Raw genomic sequence first — 20,258 nt, 5'->3', positions numbered from 1 at the left:
CTAGATTTTCCATTTGGTTCTTTTTAATTTTTTATTTATTTTTATTTTTTTTAATCCTTACCCAAGGACATTTTTTTCATTGCTTTTAGAGACAGGAAGGGAGCAAGAGAAACATCAGTGCTAGAGAGAAGTATTGGTTGGTGTCTGGGTATTGGCACCCGGACCAGGGATCGCGTGTGTATAGACTGGGGTTACCCGCACCCACTCCCAGACCAGGGATCAAACTCACAACCTAGGCATATGCCCTGACCTGGAATTGAACCTGAAACTTGTTTACAGGATGACGCTCCAACCAACTGAGCCACACTGACCAGGGATCCATTTGGCTCTTTTTACACTCCATGTCTCTGTTGAAATTTCCTATCTGTTCTTTCATTATCACTATATTTTCATTTAGTTCTGTGAACATATTTAAAATAGCTACTTTAAAGTCTGTTTGCCAAATTCAGCGTCTGGGTCCACTTCAGAATAAGTTTTTATTGACTACTTAAAAAAATTTCTTTGCCTTTTGCTAATTACATTTTCATTGTGTCATTTAACATATTTCTCTCCCTCGTTTTTCCCTATAAACTAATATATCCACAGACTTGGTTAGATATACGTTTAATTTTGTTGTTGCTGTTTTGGCAATAATCCTTATTAGGTAATGATACTTTTAGGTAATGATACTGTAATAGATATCTAGTTGTTTCTCTTTATTTTGATGTGAATAGTGATCAGAGAGAGGGTTGAGGTATTTATGTCTATTCCCATCTATTACAAAGTTCTGCGTCAGCTCCTTACCTAGTAGTATTAACAGACATTGATGATTGTTGCTTAGGAATCCATTAATTCAGTGCATAGGTAGGGGAATAAAGTTTGTTTTTAATAAAATATCTTATAAATTCATACTGATAATCCCAAAAAAGATTTGACGGTACAGATTTTTAACTTCATTGATTTTATCTTTGTATCCTTTAAACAGTGACTAAAGTCTTTGTTTTCATTGACACAAAATATTTACTTTACAAAATACCCACAACTGTCTCAATATAGTACCAAAATCAGTAACAATATGATTACTGAAAATTGTTCAAGATTTTGGTTGTGTTTTTTTTTTTTTAAGATTTTATTTGTTTATTTATAGAGAGGGGAAAGGAGGGAGAAAGGAGAGAAATATCAATGTGTGGTTGCCTCTCATACGCCCTCTCCTGGGGATCTGGCCTGCAACCCAGGCTTGTACCAGGACTGGGAATCGAACCAGCGACCCTTTGGTTCACAGGCTGGCACTCAATCCACTGAGCCACACCAACCAGGGCTAAGATTGTGGTTTTTTGAGATTCCATTTATCCTTATGGTTTATTCTACTAGAGACACCCAGTGAGGTTACTATACTTTAGTTACCACGCTGTGGCTATGCCACCAACTGGATACGTACATTTTGGTTCGTTTCATTTTACTTTTGATTTTTAGGGATTAGTTTGCTTTAAAAATTTTTTTTGTATTTATATAAAATATTCACATGATTACGAAGTCAAATCTATATATGACAGTTTAGCTGCAGTCAGTGCTGTGACCCTCTCCTCCCTCCTAGTGAACCGCTCTTGGTGTACGGGGGGCGCGCCAGCCAGCTGAGCCACCAGCCAGGGCTCATTAACCACTTTTAGTTTTGAGTTTTGGGTTTATCTTTACATTGTTTCTTTTTTTAAAAAAATATATTTTATTTATTTATTTTTTAGAGAGAGGAGATGGGAAGGAGAAAGAGTGGGAGAGAAACATCAATGTGTGGTTGCTTTTCATGCGTCCCCTACTGGGGACCCAGCCTTCAACCCAGGCATGCGCCCCGACTGGGATTCGAACAGCGATCCTTTGCCTCACAGGCCCGTGCTCAATCCACCGAGCTATACCAGCCAGGGCACGTTGTTTCTTAATGTAAATAAATGTGTGTGTGCGCGTGTGGTTTTATGACCCCTTTTTATAGGTAAATGGTAGCACACTGTCCATTTTTTACTGCGCTCACAGCTGCCCTGTGCCTCATTGTGGGGCTGTAACGTAGCTCATTCAACCAGCCTTCTGCTGGCGGGCATTTGAGTTATTTCCAGTCTTTGGCTGTTACCCAAATTACTGCAGTGAATAGTCTTGTACATGTATATGTCTTTTTATATTTTTACCAGCGTATTTTGGGAGAGATCCCTAGAAGTAGAATTGCTAGTAAAGGACAAATTTCTTATAAATTCTCACTAACTGTGTATGAAAGTGCTTATTTATTTACAGTTTTATCAGCATAGTATATTGTCAAACTTTTGGATTCTTGCTAATCTGATAGGTAAGAACTGATATATCTATAGTTTTAATTTGCATTTCTCTTATTTTGTGAATAGACTTTGCAGGTGTAAGAGCCATTTGTATCCTTTTTTCTGTATACTTTTTATATATCTAGTCAATATTTGCTATAAGATTATTAAACATTTTCTTTGTTTTTAGAAGCTCTTCATATATTAGGTATTTTGATCTTTTCTCTTGATGTATGTTATACTTCCCCTTGTTTGTTTTGTCTTTTTCACTTTTCTTAAGGTACTTTTGTCTTGGTGCTAATTGAAGTTCCTGTTTAATAATAAGCCTAGAAATATGAGGGACCAAAATATGTTATATGACCATGATTTCCTTGTATTAGATCCCATTTTATTCTTATGAATTCTACTCTAATTTTTCTGTAGCTACTAAGTTTCCTATATTATGAAGTCTGGGCTTCCCCATGCATTACGGAAAGCAGGTCTGCACATGTGCGGGTTCTGTCACTGTCAGGTAGCATTTAATAGAGAAATATCTAATAATTAAGGATTCGTAGAATACACATTAAGTGCTTGTTAGAAAAGAACTATTAGAAGCATTCTTTTTCTTCGGCAGCCTGTGTAGAGCCCAGACTTTTCTACATCCTTACTGCACTTAAGATAAAGCTATCTGAAGATGTTTTATGCTACTGAATGTTCTTGGTAGCAAATATTTTGCAAGTTTCTCTGTCTATTTCCAGCATCTCAGAGCCACAAGTAATTCTATGTTAATTCACTTAGCCTTGACTCCCTTTCATGGAGTAAACTGCTAGAAATTTCTGAGGACTTTGAGGGCCAGCGTATCTTCTCCTTTGTTTCCTTCTAAAATCTTCTAACTTGGAGAACTTTGTTCCAGTTGGACTTGGAGATAGGAATGAGATTTTTCTGTTGTGGATTCCAATCATTTCATCTGTTTTTGGAACATGTCTTAGGAATTGACTTGAAGAGATGCTTTTCTATCTTTGAGCTTTACAACCACAGCTGCATGGACACCCCTCCCCACCCGAGCCGTGCATAGTTGACTGGGCGTCCAGAGTGGACAGCCTGGGTTGTTGAGTGACAACGAGATATCCAGCCGGTGTCCAGGAAGTGCCACGTGCATTGATTTGGAGTTTAAAATAAAGAGCATGAATTCATACCTTAATAGATTATAGAATCAGGGAATTTTAAAGATGCAAGGAATACTAGACAGTCATTTAACCTATAGTCATACAGCTGAGGAGTCTGAAGCTCAGACAATTAAACATTGTCTGATTCGCCCAGGAGTACCTGACGAGGTTGTAGGGGCAGCAGAACAGCCAGTTACGAATATGCAGGGGGTAGACTTCCCACCAAGAGACCGAATGTGGTGGTTGGGTGGTTAGCAGGGACATTGCATGGAATGGCCAATGGATGGAATCACAGGAATAGCAATATGGAATCACAAAGGCAAAAGGAGGAAAAAATTGCAAAGTGGGTAGTTGATGGAGCCATCTTATCCAGAAGTCAAGAAAGAAGAAAGAATATTGAATTTCATCATTAGGAGAGCTTGGTAAATTTTAAGAATGCAATTTCTGCAGATTGGGAGGCAGAATGAGCTTTTGAGTGCCGAGGAATTAAGGTGACAGAAAATTAAATTTTGGTGAGTGATAGGAGATAGCAGATAGGGCACAAGCAATGAAGGTAGGGTTTCTTGGGAAAGGCCACTCTTGTTTTTAGGTTTGAGAGGAAAGAATTGGTGTGTGGGGGGTGGGGAGGGGTGGAGAAGAAGTTGAGGATGCCGGGAAGGTAAAAATAGATGGGAAGGAGCAGGATCCCCTAGCCCTCCCCTCTTCCGGGGGCTCACCTTTATTGAACAATATATATATATATATATATATAATAGGTACTGTTCAAGGTGCCTTTATGTGGAATAATTCATTTACTTCTCAAAACTCTGTGGGGTCAGTGCTACTTTTATCTTTATTTTATANTTGGTGTGTGGGGGGTGGGGAGGGGTGGAGAAGAAGTTGAGGATGCTGGGAAGGTAAAAATAGATGGGAAGGAGCAGGATCCCCTAGCCATCCCCTCTTCCGGGGGCTCACCTTTATTGAACAATATATATATATATATATATATAATAGGTACTGTTCAAGGTGCCTTTATGTGGAATAATTCATTTACTTCTCAAAACTCTGTGGGGTCAGTGCTACTTTTATCTTTATTTTATAAAGGAGGGAACTGAGGCAGGTTAACTCCTATGACGCAGTTGGTGGCAGAACCGAGCCTGAGGTCCAGTGCGGCTCCTGGAAGTCTGCCCTGAACCCGCCAGCTGTGCCGCCCCTCTTCCAGTTGTGACTGTTGTTCAGAAAGGTGTTTGATTTCATTACAGAAGTTAAACTGGAACCTGAAAATCATTATGTCTAAAAATAGTACATATTTTGTATGTATTTGATTATTATAAAAGTCACTTGAATAATAATCATGATGATTTAAACATTTTTCCTTTTAGGTTGTGCATTATTTGTGACTCTTCCAATGAGTTTATTCAACTTCTATAAGTAAGTATTTTATTTTGTTTTTTCAATTTAATTTTCATTGTTTATCATTTAGTCCCCTTATACCCACCCCCACCCCAGCAGTCACCACACTGTTGTGTATTTTATTTTTTAATTGGGTTGGAAATAAGGAAATCTTTAGAAATTGTAACTTAGATGCATTTTAGGGTCTCTTTTTCTTTGAAATCTCGGTGGACAAGTTGAAAAGGCCGTGAACCCAAATTTTGAGTGTAGAGCGCGGTTAGGGTCATCGGGGCGTCTGGTGGCTCATGCAGGCGCTTCGGCACAGCAGCTGCTTATGCTTGTTCTTGTGCTCGTGTTGCTGTTTTGGGCTCACCCAGCAGTCTTCTAGTTTGTCATTTTTTGTGAGTGAATCTGTCCACAGAAAGTATGTTCCTGTTGAGTATCGGTACATTTACATTGTTTTATAAATTGATTATCTCTAAGTGTACTTAGCATGATCATTAAAAAACAAAACAAAACTGAGTTTGTGTAGTTTAGGACCAATTCCTAGACCTATGCTAATTCTTCTCAAATAGCACTGTATTGTAATTCCTGTCTATGAGGGGTGGGGTTTGGGGAGGGGAGTTGCCCAGGTGGAATTTCATTTTTCTGATCTGTGCATTTCCCCACCTTTGTGCAGCCATGCTAAATTCCTTTTTGTGACCTAAATATATTCTGCTTTTCCTTTCCTTAGTATTTAAAATTTTTTTTTTTATTTAAGGATTTTATTTATTTATTTTTAGAGAGAGGGGAAGGGAAGGAGAGGGAGAGAAACATCAGTGTATGGTTGCCTCTTGAGTGCCCCCTACTGGGAACCTGGCCTGCAACCCAGGCATGTGCCCTGACTGGGAATTGAGCCAGCGACCCTTTGGTTCAAATACTGGCACTCAATCTACTGAGCCACACCAGCCAGGGTTCTTTCCTCAGTTTTTGCTTCCACTGTTTCTTCTACTTGAAAAACTTTCTTGTACTTCCTGCTTCATCCTTCAACTCTCAAATCTGTCTTGCAGAATCCACTCCATGTCAAGCTACACTCTGTTTATCACAACTAGCAAACATTCAGAGAAGTCATGAAATTGAAAGCTCTGAAGAGATTATTTAAAGCCCCAGAGATTATTTCAGTCGTTTCGTGCTTATCTTAAGATGAGGTCCTGACTGGGCAATGCCTTGGCCAAGGGCGTGCAGTCCGTGGCGGAACCAGAGCTGGAGCCTGGGGCTCTGTTCAGAGGGGCAGATGTGCTTGGAGACACTGGGGCGCTCTCCGCAGTCTCATTTCAGAGTCTTCCGTGGGAATTAGTTCCCACTTTAAGTTCTGTGTCACTTGTATGTAGCTGCATCGGGAGGTCCTCTTCTGGTATTGCTCTGTGTTCATTTTCTTTTCCCTGTTAGAGTATAGTCTTACAGAACAGCAGTTTTCAACCTTTTTCATCTCAGGGCACATGTTAACTAATTACTAAGATTCAGCAGCACACCAAAAAATATATATATATTATTTTGCTGGTCTGACAGAAAAATAGGTATAATTTTGATTCATTCACATTGGATGGCTACTGTTGTGTTGGCTTTTTTTAACTTCTTAATTGAATTTAAAACTTCAAATTAACCAATATGAATTTAACCAATGTGACATTGGTTAAAACAATCATATAGGTGTTCGGTTATCATTTTTTCTTTAGACAATCTAAGGGAAAGAGGACAGCGCTCTCGACGATACCTGACCTAAGTAGTCAGGTATTGTCTGTTTTTTAAATTCTTGTGGCATGCTAGTTGAAAACTGCACCATAGAATGAAGACCACGTTTTATTACATCCCAGGGGTAAAAATGGGTCTGGGCCAGAGGACTTCAATTGTAGTCCTGGCCCTGCCACTTGGTCGCAAGTTACGTAAATTTAAATTCTCACGTCCTCACTTAAACAGATTCTTGCCTATGCCCGTAGGACTGTGGTGAGTATAACGTAAGAGAATATGTATGAAAGTACTTTGAGGGGAAAACTGGGACAACTGTAATAGAATAACAATTTTTGAAAAAGTACTTTGAGAACTATGAAATGCAGATATAAGTTTTATATGTAATCACGTTCTTTGTATTACTCGGTTTTGTTTTTCAGAAGCTATAGAAATAACACCTTGAAACACAGTTCGGTGTACGAAGCGATGGTTCCCATCTTCTCTCCGTGTTTGCTGTTCATTTTGTCTACGGCGTGGATCCTGCAGTCGCCTTCGGACATTTTAGAAACACACCCCAGGCTGTTCTACTTCATGGTCGGGACAGCCTTTGCCAACAGCACAGTAAGACTGGTTTTGATCCTTACAGATATACAGGGAACATATGACAGAGTTCAGTAGTGTGAGCAACCTTATACAGTAGTAGAAAAACCAAGTTTTAAATTAAAGATATTTTAATTCAGAATTTGAAAAAAGATAATAACCTCTAAGACAGAGCATGCTGAAATTATTTTATTTTTCCCTTAGAAACCAGTAGGATTTAGAGACAGCAGTAGTATTTTGGAACCATGGCATACTTGAGATTTTTTGTTTCAGTTGCCTGCTGAAGAATCTGTGGAATAATTTATGGATTGATTCCTTTAAGACTGTAAATATTACCAGTGTAGGTGAAATGGCTGCAGACATGATTAGTTTAGGGAGCGTGAGAGGGGTTTTTGCAAGAGAAGACACATCATACACACTCATCCCACACATTTTTTTAAGCAACTGATTTTAAAATTAAGAACATGGAATTATAAACTATGTAATAAATACAACATGTTTTTAAAAAGTAGGAGTTGAGAAAATACCATGGTAGTTTTGACAGCCAGGAAGTCTGTGCTGAGACCAGATTCTTAATAAGTTTTTTATTTTTTTACCTAGCCACTGAGCTTATGTTTCTGTGTATAAAAAGTATTTACAAAAGCATGACACACGTTTGAGTCAGGTGTTGGGAGTAAAGGGAGCCAAAGAGGCGCTGAGGTGTTCATTGGTAATTCAGCTGAGTTGGACGGAACATCTCATCTCCATGAAGAAATTTAGTTGTGTTGGGGTTTAAAAAAACTTTTTTTTAGGTAACATAGAATCTTAAAACTTCTGTTACCCACACTGTTGCCCAGTGGACGAATGCCTTCTGCAGCATCGTTGCTGAATTATCTCCCAGGCTGTTCCAGCACACACGGTCCGAGGGGCCACAGGTTTGGAGGTGGGGGAAGAGGTCCCGTTGGCTCCTGAGCAGTTGAGGCGACTGAACATAACATAACAAATGTGTTGGCTCAAGCACTTGAACGCTTTTTAAGTGTTGACGTGACAAGTTTTGGAAGTGGTTTGCTGATTAAATCCCCCCCCCTTATTTTTTTCTAATTTCAAGTGTCAGCTGATTGTTTGTCAGATGAGCAGTACGAGGTGTCCCACTTTGAGTTGGTTGCTGGCTCCCCTCCTCTTGGTTGTCATGGCGGTGAACCTAGGCGTGTCTGCGTACACGGAGAGCGTTCTTCTGTATGCACTGACGGCTGTGTGCACTCTGGCCCACATCCATTATGGAGTACGAGTGGTGAGTAGACCAAAACGGGTTCCATTTGGGGAAAAGTTTGGTTTCGTTTGGTTCTTACAAATAGTGGAAAGAAGGTGAGGGAAAGTTTCAAAAGGAAGCTTGCTTATGGTAGCTGGAAGGATTTTGGTATATTCCCTAAATACTGGGTAACATTCAGGCGTGTCATTTTTAATATTGTTTCTCTAATGAATATGTTATAGTAACTACAACTAATTTAAAAGCTGAGTAATTATAAGGAATTAGTTCTTGTTTTTAAGTAGGTAGAAATGTAAATCGTTTTCTTGGTGAAGAGAATGGTAAACTCTTGTGCTTTTAATAATATAGGACTGGATGATCCCATTTTTTGATGATTTCTATGTGTGCTTCTTTAGCTTTACGGGCATTTTTGTTGCATGCTAACATGATTTGGAAAGAAACTGAAATTGATTTGGTAGTGCTGCCTCCCCCCCTCCCTCTGCCCAATTCTGTAAGCGGTAAGCGGCGTGGTAAGGGAGGTTAGGACTTCAGACTAAAGGGAGGCTTTTGCATTATTTGAGGTTTTGCTTCATCCATTTCATTCCTGAGTTCTCATCAGGACAGTACATAAGGGGACATGTAGAAGAGAAAGAATTTAAGAAGTATCAGGCAGACCTTAAGATTGTCTTCTGAAATAAGAGACTGGTTTTTGTACAAATGAACTAAGATAGATATAATAAAACGAAAATCAGAACCATGCAGTTTATTTTCTTTTTTATCACATTTGGACATCCTTTTCTAAATATCTCACATATTTTAGCGTGGTCTCGTGGTTTTTGAATGGTATAGCATATTCTATCACGGTGATTACTTAATAATAACCCAGTTTACTTAATCATGATCCAGGTATTGTAATCATTTAGGTTTGTTTCCAAATTTTCACTGTTATAAATAGTGTTGGAGTGACAAATCTGAAAGAATATTTTTTCTTTCTTTTGTTTTATTTTCAGATAATAATTCCATAGCAGTGGGCTTATGGAGAAGGCTATATACATTTTTATGTCTCTTAAAATACTTCTGTTTGGTGTGCTTGTTTTAAAAGGAACCTTGCTGTGAACCAGCTTGAGAAACAGCTTCATATTGTCATTCACATTTACAAACCAGGGGCACCTGTCATGCTAGATAACAACTTCACACTTTGCATATGTCGCTAAGCTTAGGCTTCCTTCTGTTTCTCCCCAAAGTAGCCCACATTTTGGGGACAAAATGGATGAAATTGTTATGGAAAAAAATTATGATATAAGTCCATGAATTATGACATGAAGACATAATTGTTCATGTTTTCATTTGTGCAAATGTGACGTTATACACTTTGTAGTCACAGCCATAGGCCTGCATCCTGGCATTTCATCCGTTGTGTCCGGGAAGTGGGACACACTCGCCAGTGCCTTGGAAACCATCCATATACCAAACCAAACCAAAACACATTTTTCTTTAAATTACCAAGGTACTACATTTTCTTTGTTAAAAATCTGGAAAATAAATACAAGCTAACCGAAAGAAATTCTAGGAGCATTTCTTTTAGTCTGTCTTTGTGCTCCCTTACCACTTCTACAGCTTCTGACCAGAAGGTAAAACTTGCTAAGTCATGCAGAACATTCGATTGCTCTTGCACACCCATTAGTGATACCCCGACTAGCATGGCTTAAACCTCTGAAAATTTACACATCTAGTTTTAAACTGTTTCACTGGGTTCAGGACTGATTACCTAGAAATGTTATAAAAAGCCAAATATTGAGTCTATATGTGTAAATATTTGATCTACTAGATAGTCTAAATCAGCTAACTCTGTCATTCATCAGTAGATTTGACGTGAACCTGTGTGGTCTGGAGGGGTCTGGAAGGACCAGGACGACGGGGCTAGGCAGGCCCGGGTCTGTGCCCCGACTCCCAGGGCGGTGCTGGCACGCTCACTGAGCTGTCCAGCTCTTTAGCTTTCCCAGCCCAGAAAAACCATTATTTATGATGAGTTTTGCTGTGTCATAAATTGTTGTCTCTGGAGGGTTTATTCTCTGTGCTTTTGAAAATTAATTAGATATGTATTTATGACTGCCTCCTGTTCTGGTTTTCTGTAGGTAAAGCAACTGAGCGACCATTTTCAGATTTACCCCTTCTCATTGAGGAAACCAAACTCAGATTGACTAGGAATGGAAGAAAAGAATATTGGCCTGTAATCTACAGAAAGAAGTACTGTAAATAAGATGCTTGTAAACATTTCACCCATCACCTTGGAACTAAACTGATCTGCCTGACGGATGTGGGGCCTCTGTGTGTGGTACTTGTACAGCAGGAACGATATGCGTCATCTGAAACGTGGAGTTTTGGGCCTGCTAACTCCCAGGTTGTTTTATTTTTTTATAAAACCATATGATGTTTCCGTTAAGCATAATCTACATTAGACCAGCAAAATGTTTCTAGTGATTTTAGCTTCATGAGTCCGTAATGTTTTGGTTCACACAGAGTTAAAGATGCTTTATTTTGATTGTTTTCAAAGCCCCCAAATTGGTTCAGAGCACCGACAGATAACATTCAGAAAACCGCAGTGTGTTTTCATGTTGGGTACTTAGTAGTTGTAGTCGGTTGCTCGCTGTGGAAGCCATCGTAGTCCACATCTAACGTAGGGAGAAGGTAGGAGCAAGTCACCTTCAGCAAGAGATGCCAAATGATTCCAGAACAATATACAGGTTTGCCAAATACTGGTTCCTCTTTCCCGTGGAAATGCCTTTGTCCTTATGTGCTAAGAGAATATATATATGTATGTATGTATATTCAGAGTCTCTAGTATTCTGGCTGTCTTAGTTATGGAACTGAGCTTGGTAAATGGCTTGGTTTTCTTTTAAAGAAACATCCTATTGGGACTCAATAGAGAATGGAGTGTAATTACAGCTCACCCATTGGCATGGTCCACTGTTAAAAGTGGCATTCCACCCCCTCGCTTTCTCAGCTTCACGTTGCTGAGATTTGGTGCCTGTAAACTATGATTAAATGAAGGCCCGTGACTACGTAAGTCTTACGGTAGTTACTTGTGAGGAACACAGATACGCTTTCTTCCTACAGAACTTTACTTTGGAGTACGGATCTCACAACCCTCACTATGAAATTACTACTGTGAACCTCACTGCAAAATTAGTTTTCTGATTCAATTCGTCCTTCCTTCCTTTCACTCTCTCTCTCTCTCTCTCTGTCTCTCTCTCTCTTTTGTGGAGGAGAGAGTGCTGTGGTTTTTTAAAATTTCATTCAGGATAAAGAACTAGAGAGAAATTCTCTCTTCTCCAACTTGCCCACCTCCCCACTTGAAGAAAATTTTTATATGAATGCCTTACTGAGTACTCAGTCTCTTTAGTATAACTTGGAGTAATTTTTGAGGTTTACTGACAAACATCAAACTCCCTTTGATTTTAATGTGGTTGTTTTAAAGGTCACACCTTTTCATGAATGTAGATATTCTGTTTCTTTTTGACTTTGTCTCCATTTACTTTGGTGGTGGTGAAACTTAGTTTTTAAAAAATTTTCACTGAATGGAGTTTGTGCTTGAATGAAGAGTGTGTTTTAAACCCTTCTTTAGGCTGGATCGCACTTGGATGAAATAGGCACCGCTGTGCTGCTCTGTAATTAAATTCATAACCATTATTTATCTGTGAATGACCATTTTAAAATTTAATTCTAGTGTATTCCTTTGTTGAATTTCTGTCTGCTGCTTTGTAAACGTAACTCCATAGTTGATATTTCCATTTTTAAGTATGTAAAGCTAATAATTGTCATCTAGGTTGGTAGGAATGAGTCAAGGAGCTAACTCATGGTTCTGTACTCATTTTAAAAAATGTTCATAAAGGTTGAGGTCTATTCAGTGACTTTCTCTGAGACACAAACGACCACTGAAAACAGGTGCAAAACTGATGCCGGGAACTGTGAGTGGCGATTCCGCGCGTGCCGGGGAGGTGCCATCGCAGAGGCCAGAGAGCGACTCGGTCAGGGAAGACGGCGCTGTGCTTTGTCGCCTCGTTCTGTGTCGTCCATGAAACTGCACTGCACGGAGTGCTCTTTGGTCTGGGAGCAGAGCTGTTTTTAGGGTTTCTAAGCTAATCATTTTACTGTTCTGTTGACCTTGTACAAAAGAATGAAATTAATCTGCGTGATAGAAGAAAGGAACTGCTAAATATTGATGAAATGACTCATTTGGACCACGGGCTTCCTTCCCTTTAGTAGTATACTAAGAAAATACTCTGGCAAAAGGTCATGTCCTGCAGTTTGGGGGCTTTTACCTCGAAGTGTGTTTCTGCTCTCTTTCTGTTGCCTCAGGTTTATTTGAAAGTTGTTTTGTGGCTATACTTTACGACTTCCTTCCCCATGGTGGTGAAGAATTACACCATAGTCAGTTCTGTTGACACCCTCAGAGGAAAGGAAGGTGGCGGTCAACCAGGTGGGCGTGGACCTGGGTGACCGCCTGTTTCGGAACACCGTGGCCTTGTGCGTGGGTAGTGCCCCGCTGACTCGTTCTTGGTCTAGTCTGCCATCTCGAAGTGCGCCTTGGAGGCACCCCTCTGTTCTGTAGTGACGGACGCCTGAGGCAGGACCTGATTACAGATCACTGTTCGTTCATGTCATGCCAATTATCACAACATTTCCAAAGTACAGAAGCTACTTCAGGCTTATGCATGGTATTTTGGGGTGAGCTCACACCTCAGCCTTTCCCTCAGCATACACTGAGCTGCCTTTTGGGGGATGGCTGGTCACCTGTACACGTTTTCTGTACCTTTCAGAATAGTGCCTTAGCCAGGCCGGAGGTTCGCGTTGTGTCTTTGCTGACCAAAGTTTCCTGGACCTGTAAGAGAAGCTTCTTTTCAGGTTAGGGTATGAAAAATGTCCTTTCTTGCTTGTCAGAAAATAATTCCTCTATATTTGAGGGGGCATGGGATAGAAAAAGCTGAATCTGCCCAGATAGAATGGATTAATGCTGCTTTTTATGGTCCTTTAATGGTGTGATCTTAGTGTAGTGCACATTGTAAAATCGTTACTGTTTGAATAGCCATTCCTCCACTAATAAGGAATAAACACAGTTTATGGGTTTGGGTCTAAAGGGTAATAGTAGAGTGAGTAACCTCCAAATAAACTAAATAGTGTTCCTTGATAGTTAATCATATCATGGTTGACATACTTCTAATTCCAATTAAAACAAAAGTTAAAATGCTGATTATGGTGTAGAATGTTATAGTATTACTAGCAACATGACATTTATTTTCATGGAGAGCTGTTGGGAAGAGTTGCCCAAATTCTAAATTAAACGCCAAAAGAGTATTGATCATGGCCTGGGGCCCGGGCACTGGGCAGACCCGCAGAGAAAGAAGCCCGGTGGCATCTACTTTGGGTGGAAGGGACTGATGCCCTCGGGGCCCCTGATTTAAATGTGATGCACAGTTTCACGTGGTCACAACTGAGCTCATCATTCCTCTACTAATTTCAAATTCAGTTTCTTAAGTGCTTCATTTTCAAAGACTTCGTTTATTTTGTAGTCGGTCATAAAGCCTTTGGAATGCACCTTGCTTTCCAAAGGGGACACCGATGCCGTGACCTGTGGGGAATAAAAAGGTGACCTGAGGTGTTTGAGTCGAAGCCCGCGGTTCCCCCTCATGTTTTCAGTCCAGGTCTGTTTGTAACTCTTCCTGGTCCGTCTTCACCTGGGTTTCGTTTCCACTAGCCGCCGCCTGGGACAGAGATGCCCGCTTGCTGTGTTGCTCCTCGGTTTTGCCACAGGCAGGTCTCCTTGACTGATTGCCTCAGGTGTCGTGTCTAGTCAAGGACTGGGGCTGTGCCAGAGGGGACACAGTAAACCTGACGGGGCTAGAACTTGTGACTGCGGGGGCCCAGATAAGCCAAAACACAGACACAGGTATTTTTGGTTGTGTCGATTCCTGCGTTCAGGGTGGCCTTTATCCTGGTTTCAGTTCTGGACTTGACCGAGCTCCCTGTGAGAAATTTATGAAGTCACACTAGAATTCTCTTTGTCCTACAAGGTTGCTTAGTAAGACTGCATGTCCTTTCCTGAACACCTTGTGGCTGCCAATGCTAGAACCTTCCAGGAATTTTAACTAGTATGCTGCATTCGAAGCACTTTCACATGTACACTTAAATGACAGTTTTAACAATAAAATGATGTTAAGTTAATCACTGTGCAACTTGAAAGTGTGATGCTCTGCATTTTAGGAAGCTTAAGTAAATTCTGATTTTCCTTTATTAATTATGAAACCCACGTGATTTATGTATTTTACTTTCCATCTTTGAAGTGGTATAAATGATTGGCATATTATTGGCAGGCAGCTAGTTTTAGGGCATATTGTAAATCATGGTTGTTTAACTTTTCCAGAGAACGTGGCGATGTGTTTACTTCTTCCTTGCAAGGAACCATGGGAATTAGATTTACTGGCTAATTCATTTCCAGTGTTTCTACAATGCAAAATAAATGTAACCTTACTTTTTAACTTGCATGCTAGTGATATGCTTTGCTTTTTAGTAAACAAATATGCAAGAAATAGTAATCTGGCTGATTCATTTTATTTTTTTGTTTGTTTTTAAGAAGGCACCTGCTCTTTTTGCAGACAGACCTTTAAAAAGCTAATATTTAGGACAAAAAGAGCAGGGGTGCCGTTTGTAGCCCTCTCACGGGTGGCCGGGTTCCTAGAACTGGAAAGTGGCACGTGGACTGATGTTAGAAGGCCCCAGTGTGGGCTCGTCTCCTTAGGAAAGTCCATTCGGACACAGCAGGACGTCTGCTTGTCCACACACTGCTCATCTTGCCTTGCTTATCACAGAGTCATTCTTAGAAAGCCAGGCTGAAGCAGCACGGTGCCATTTTAGAGCGCGTGAGTCGGACCATGGCCCTAGCGTACCTAACGCTACGCTGCAGTTAGACACAGGTCTGAGACGTAAGGAGCGGCTCAGTGCTCTGGGGGCCTTATGGCTCTTTGGCTGTAGTCTTCTCTAGGACAGTTTGTATGGGTAACAATTAGAATGAAATTTTTCCGTTAAAACATACACAGTTCTCCATGAATTCTAGATTCTGGTCGTTAAAAAATATATGTTTATTTATTTTTAGAGGGAAAGGGAGAGAAACGTGCGAGAAATGCATCAACTGGTTGCCTTTCATAGGCCCCCAACTGGGGACCTGGCCTGCCACCCAGGCACATGCCCTGACCAGGAATTGAACCGGCAACCTTTTGGTTCGCAAGCTGGTGCTCAATCCACTGAGCCACACAAGCCAGGGTTATATTCTGGAATTCTTGACAAGCACTTTTTGTTATCTGAAAAAAATAAGCTCTTGACCAGGAACATGTTTAGTTAGAAGTTGATGTTATTAATCAGGAGCCTGTTTCAATTTTACAGGCTGTATGAATGCTGCGTTATAAATCTGTTTAAAATACTGGTATCATTCAGTGTCAGACTTGGAGTTTAATAACTACTATTAAGACTTCTCACACACACACACACACAGGCACACACAACTGACCACACTGTTAACATTTTTTGTAGGATATTTTGTTTAGACAGCTTACTCCATTAGAACAGCCATTCAGGAGACAAAGACCGAGTTGCAGGTGTTATTAATTACTCATTCTGAAATGTGCCAAGAAAGCAGAATTTAGTATTAAACTCCAAATTTCAACGGAAGCATTTCCTCTGGGTCAAGGGGAAGGCAGTAAATAATTGCTGAGGAATGGAGGTGTCAGTTCCCCACTGCCCCCTTCTCCCCTTCTCCTCCCATCCACTATGATAGATTTGTAGCCAGTTGTAGAGAAAGAATTGGACACTTTTCTGAGTAAGGTTACATGCCCTGTGACTGGGTGGCAGGAATCGTGGCTGAATCAATTATTGAGCTGTTTAGCGTGGTCCTGTTGCAGTTTGCTCTCTGTCGTATTCTGAAATAAAAGGACAGTTCCATCCCTTCTCAGGTACCTAGAAACAATACCACTCCAGCAACTGGAATATATTTGCTATAAGTAGACTATATCAGAGAAGAAGATGAAGAGGAGCACAAAATCGTATTTTCCCCTTTCAAGTAGTTGAATTGAACCTATTAGTAATCGGTCTGTCTAGGACTTGCTGTGTTCAGAGTGAATAATGTAGCATTAATTTTGTCTGGTCATGTGTGGTGTGTGTGTGTATACATATTGAATATGTACACATCTGCTCTCTGTGCATATATATGTATGATGCATCGTATGTACATGCAGTCTCCTCTTGATTATCAGCGAAGTGGCGCACCCTTGCTGCACGCTCCCCATGTGGACGTGACCTGCGTGTAGCCCATAACCCTGCGAAGCCTCTTCCTCATCTGGAGCCACAGCCTTTCTTACTTTGCTTACTTTGAGCTCATCTCAGTCCCTGGGAAAGGCCCTTGAAATAAGTCACTTTCTGTTTCCCTTTCACCAGGGATTCTGTGAGCCAGAAAGACAGCTTTTGAGAAAGATGGCTGCTTCCACCGGGGTTGGGGCTTCTGGGTCTGAAGATGCCGGGGGCCCGTTCCCGGCCAGAAGGCAGCTCTGCTCCTGGGTTTGACGAGGGGAAGTCTAGCTCTTGCAGCAGTGGGGCATCACAACCTTGCTTCCATGCCGTGGCTGGGATGTCGTGAACCCTTAGCTAAGTCTTCGATGCACCAGTAGAGTGCAACCGTGTATTTCACCAATACTCCTGCCCCACCGCTATTGCTGCTCCCCATCGCTAGCCCAGGTAATCAAGAGCCGACTGTTTCTTGCCACTGGATTCTGGAAGCCTTGTCCTTTCAAGGGATTTATGTTTATTTCTGCTGCTGTGAAACCCCAAAGTAATGCAGTAGGTTTTAATTTAAAATCGTTTAATTCTATTGATAAATATTTATTGTAATAAAAGTAAAGAATAAATAATTTTTAAATCCTTTCCGTTGTTTTCAGATTGTCTTCTTTGTTTTTCCTTCGTAGACACAAAATGGGAAGGAGCTGGCGGGGGTGACTAATGTCTGGTCACTTGTCTCAGAGACTCATTGATTGTTTTAGAGCAAAACTTGAAAGGATTTTTTTTTTTAAAGAGAGATCAGCCTGCTCCTGGGTGTTCTTGCTCCTGTGACTTGTGTCAGAAGGTCAGGTGGCAGCAACCCCTGCTCACAGCGTGCTGTTCTCGCCTCCCCCAGAGCTGGGCACTGAGCAACACAGAACGACAACTGGGTCACACTGAAGGGAGTTTGTGAGGTGGCTGTTTCGGACTCCAAAATGTTTTCCCATGGGAAGAGTGTTCCTATATGGTGTTAATTTTCCAGGCTAATTCCGCCAGAACCTAATAACCCAGATTTTGTCTCCCCGAACTATAGTATTCAGTATATAAACCCTAAGTTCTTATGAAAACTCTTGATTTTCTGGCATTACTTCTGAGGAGAATTATTTTCTATATTTTACATCAGAATTGATCTCCCAGTTCAGACAGTGGGTGTTTAAAAAAGCTGAAGAAGGCGAAAGAAGAAATGTCCCATACTGTGACCGAGGCTGATTGTCCCGCTGTGTGCTTTTAACCCCCCACGCTCCCGGCTTCTTGGTTGCCCCAGTCCCCCCTCCCGTCTGTTGGCACATCGCCAATGCCTGGCAAGTGGCTGGCACACAGTAGGCATGCACTAGGTGACCACTGCTGGGTCTATCTAAATTTAAAGAGACCCAGTGCCCCCAAGTGACTTGCTCCTTTTCCTGCGCTCTCTCATCTTTCTTCTGCTCACAGATTTCTTGAGAGAAAACTTTATAACTGCTCCTTCTATTTTTCTTCTTTCACTCTGAAAGTTTCTCAAGATCTCCCAAGCTTTCCATGTGATGACTGTTTCTTAGTCGTGTTCAGCTTCATAAGCTTTGACCCAGGGCATGTGACTTATTTTTTCTACCCCTCAGTTTCCTTAGGTGTAAAATGGGATTGTCACAGTCACCACAGTTGTGTTCTATGTCATGAATAATGCATGTGAAATGTTTAGCACAGTGAGTTGTCCAACGTGGGTGCTTGGAATCCTTGGAATCTACTAATATCTTGTTTTCAATTTTTACTCTTGAACTTTTCCCTAAGCTTTATGACCTACTCATGATTTCTTTAGTTCTCTATTTCCTCCAAGTCCTAGGCAATGCATACATATGCTGGTAAGGCAATTCCAAAAATAACAGATAAGTTATTAAGATTGCCTTCTGTGAATCTTAGTAAAATTTCACACCAATTGGGTGAGAATCTTAGTAAAATTTCCCACCATTTGGGAGATAGGAATAAACCAAAAAATTGAACTTGTGGTCAGAATGCAGCGTGGGCAGACACAGCTCTCCTTGCACAACCACATCAAAATTACAACTAAACTATGGAATAACCATCCTCAGAACCATCAGAAATCAAGTTGAGTGAAAGTTTGACAACTGTGGAAGGAAAGTAATCACATTCATCCAGACCAGTAGGAAGGCAGAGACATAGAACAGCTGTCCCACATCCATGTGTATGGATAAAAATTTGGGAGGTGTATCTTGGGAGCAAGGAGTCCCAGCACCACACCAGGCCCCCAAAAGCAGCGTTCCAGTGCCAGGAAAATAAGTCCCCATACCTTTGGGCTGCAAAAACCTGGTGGTACTGAGTCAGTGGAGGAAACTCTGAGAGTCCCAAGCAGTTCCTCTTAAAGAACCCACACACGGACTTACTCAGACTCGCTCCCTCTGAGCTGGAGCTCAGCTTGGGCAGCAGCTTGAAAAACACCAGCGGCAGAACTGAAGTGTCTGGCATCCAGGCGAGAGCTGGGGGACAGCGGTCTTCCAGACAGAAAGTCTTCTGAACCCTTCCCCCAGAGATCCACAAAGCCTGCAGGTGGGTACAGACTACAGGCTTTGAGACTATCTGAGACTCCATCAACCTGGCTAACGCTATTTGCCCCACCCTGGAGATCCCCTGAGGCTCGATCCCACACAGTTTACAAGCCCACCCAAAATGTTAACAATGGCATTTCCATATGAATGGCTGGTCTTGGCTCATGCTTCATAACTTCCTGAATCTTATCAAACAAGCAGCAGCCTGCCTTAGTGAGCCCCCAGCCCCCCCCCAAAAAACTCTTGCTAAGTGGCCCCAGACCCTGGCACTAGCAGCAGCCAGCTTTGGATCATAGTTTGGCTTTGCCTGGGAAGCTCCAAGCCCAGCACAAGTAGCGGCCATGTGCAGACTGCTTTATAGCTCATTCAGGGTGGCCCCAGGCAGAACACAGAGACTGACCTTGGCCTGCACCACTAAGGAAACCACAGAACCTGCACACCCAGTGGACAGCTATAGACTAGGTCAGAGCACCCCCACCCTGCCCCCACACAGCAGATCCTCCACAGGGGACAGATACGGTGGTCAGTGGTCACAGCCAGTCCTTGCAGCTGATTGGCCTGGGTAAATTTTTCTCATTGACCTGCCAACAGCAACCAAGGCTCAACTACTAGAGGAGGGTGTACTCAGCCCACATGTAGGGCGCACCTTGACTACCCAGCTTGGGTGATATGAGAGGCGTGCTGCTGGACTCTACAGGACACCTACTACATTAGGCCACACAACCAAGATGGGGAGTCAGAGCAGCTCTACCTAATACATAGAAACAAACACAGGGAGGCTGCCTAAACTAGGAGACAAAGAAACATGGCCCCAATGAAAGCAGATCAAAACTCCAGAAAAAGGACTAAACAAAATGGAGATAAGCAATCAGATTCGGAGTTCAAATCACTGGTTATAAAGATGCTCAAGGAACTTAGTGAGGACCTCAACAGTATAAAAAAGATCCAGTCAGAAACGAAGAATACACTAATTGAAATGAACAATTTACAGAGAAACAATAGTCGAGTGGATGAAGCCAAGAATCAAATCAATGATTTG

The 20,258-nt window shown here is 41.5% G+C and overlaps 1 protein-coding gene across 1 annotated transcript in view; it reads left to right on the top strand.

The window, feature by feature from the left end:
• The window catches only part of SELENOI (selenoprotein I), a 41,585-nt gene extending 30,463 nt beyond the window's left edge, over positions 1 to 11,122 (top strand). Inside the window, exons 7-10 of the mRNA XM_037066761.1 lie at positions 4,780 to 4,828; positions 6,937 to 7,117; positions 8,184 to 8,366; positions 10,457 to 11,122. Coding sequence (XP_036922656.1) covers positions 4,780 to 4,828; positions 6,937 to 7,117; positions 8,184 to 8,366; positions 10,457 to 10,555 — 512 coding nt within the window. The 3' untranslated portion in view covers positions 10,556 to 11,122. The remainder of the gene's footprint in view (positions 1 to 4,779; positions 4,829 to 6,936; positions 7,118 to 8,183; positions 8,367 to 10,456) is intronic.
• Positions 11,123 to 20,258: the final 9,136 nt, after the last annotated feature.

This window comes from Sturnira hondurensis, unplaced genomic scaffold (assembly GCF_014824575.4).
Source record: "Sturnira hondurensis isolate 20B ecotype Veracruz unplaced genomic scaffold, ASM1482457v3 Scaffold0016663, whole genome shotgun sequence".
NCBI lineage: Eukaryota > Metazoa > Chordata > Mammalia > Chiroptera > Phyllostomidae > Sturnira > Sturnira hondurensis.
Note: the sequence above shows the minus strand (reverse complement) of the source record. Positions and strands in the feature narration are given on the sequence as shown.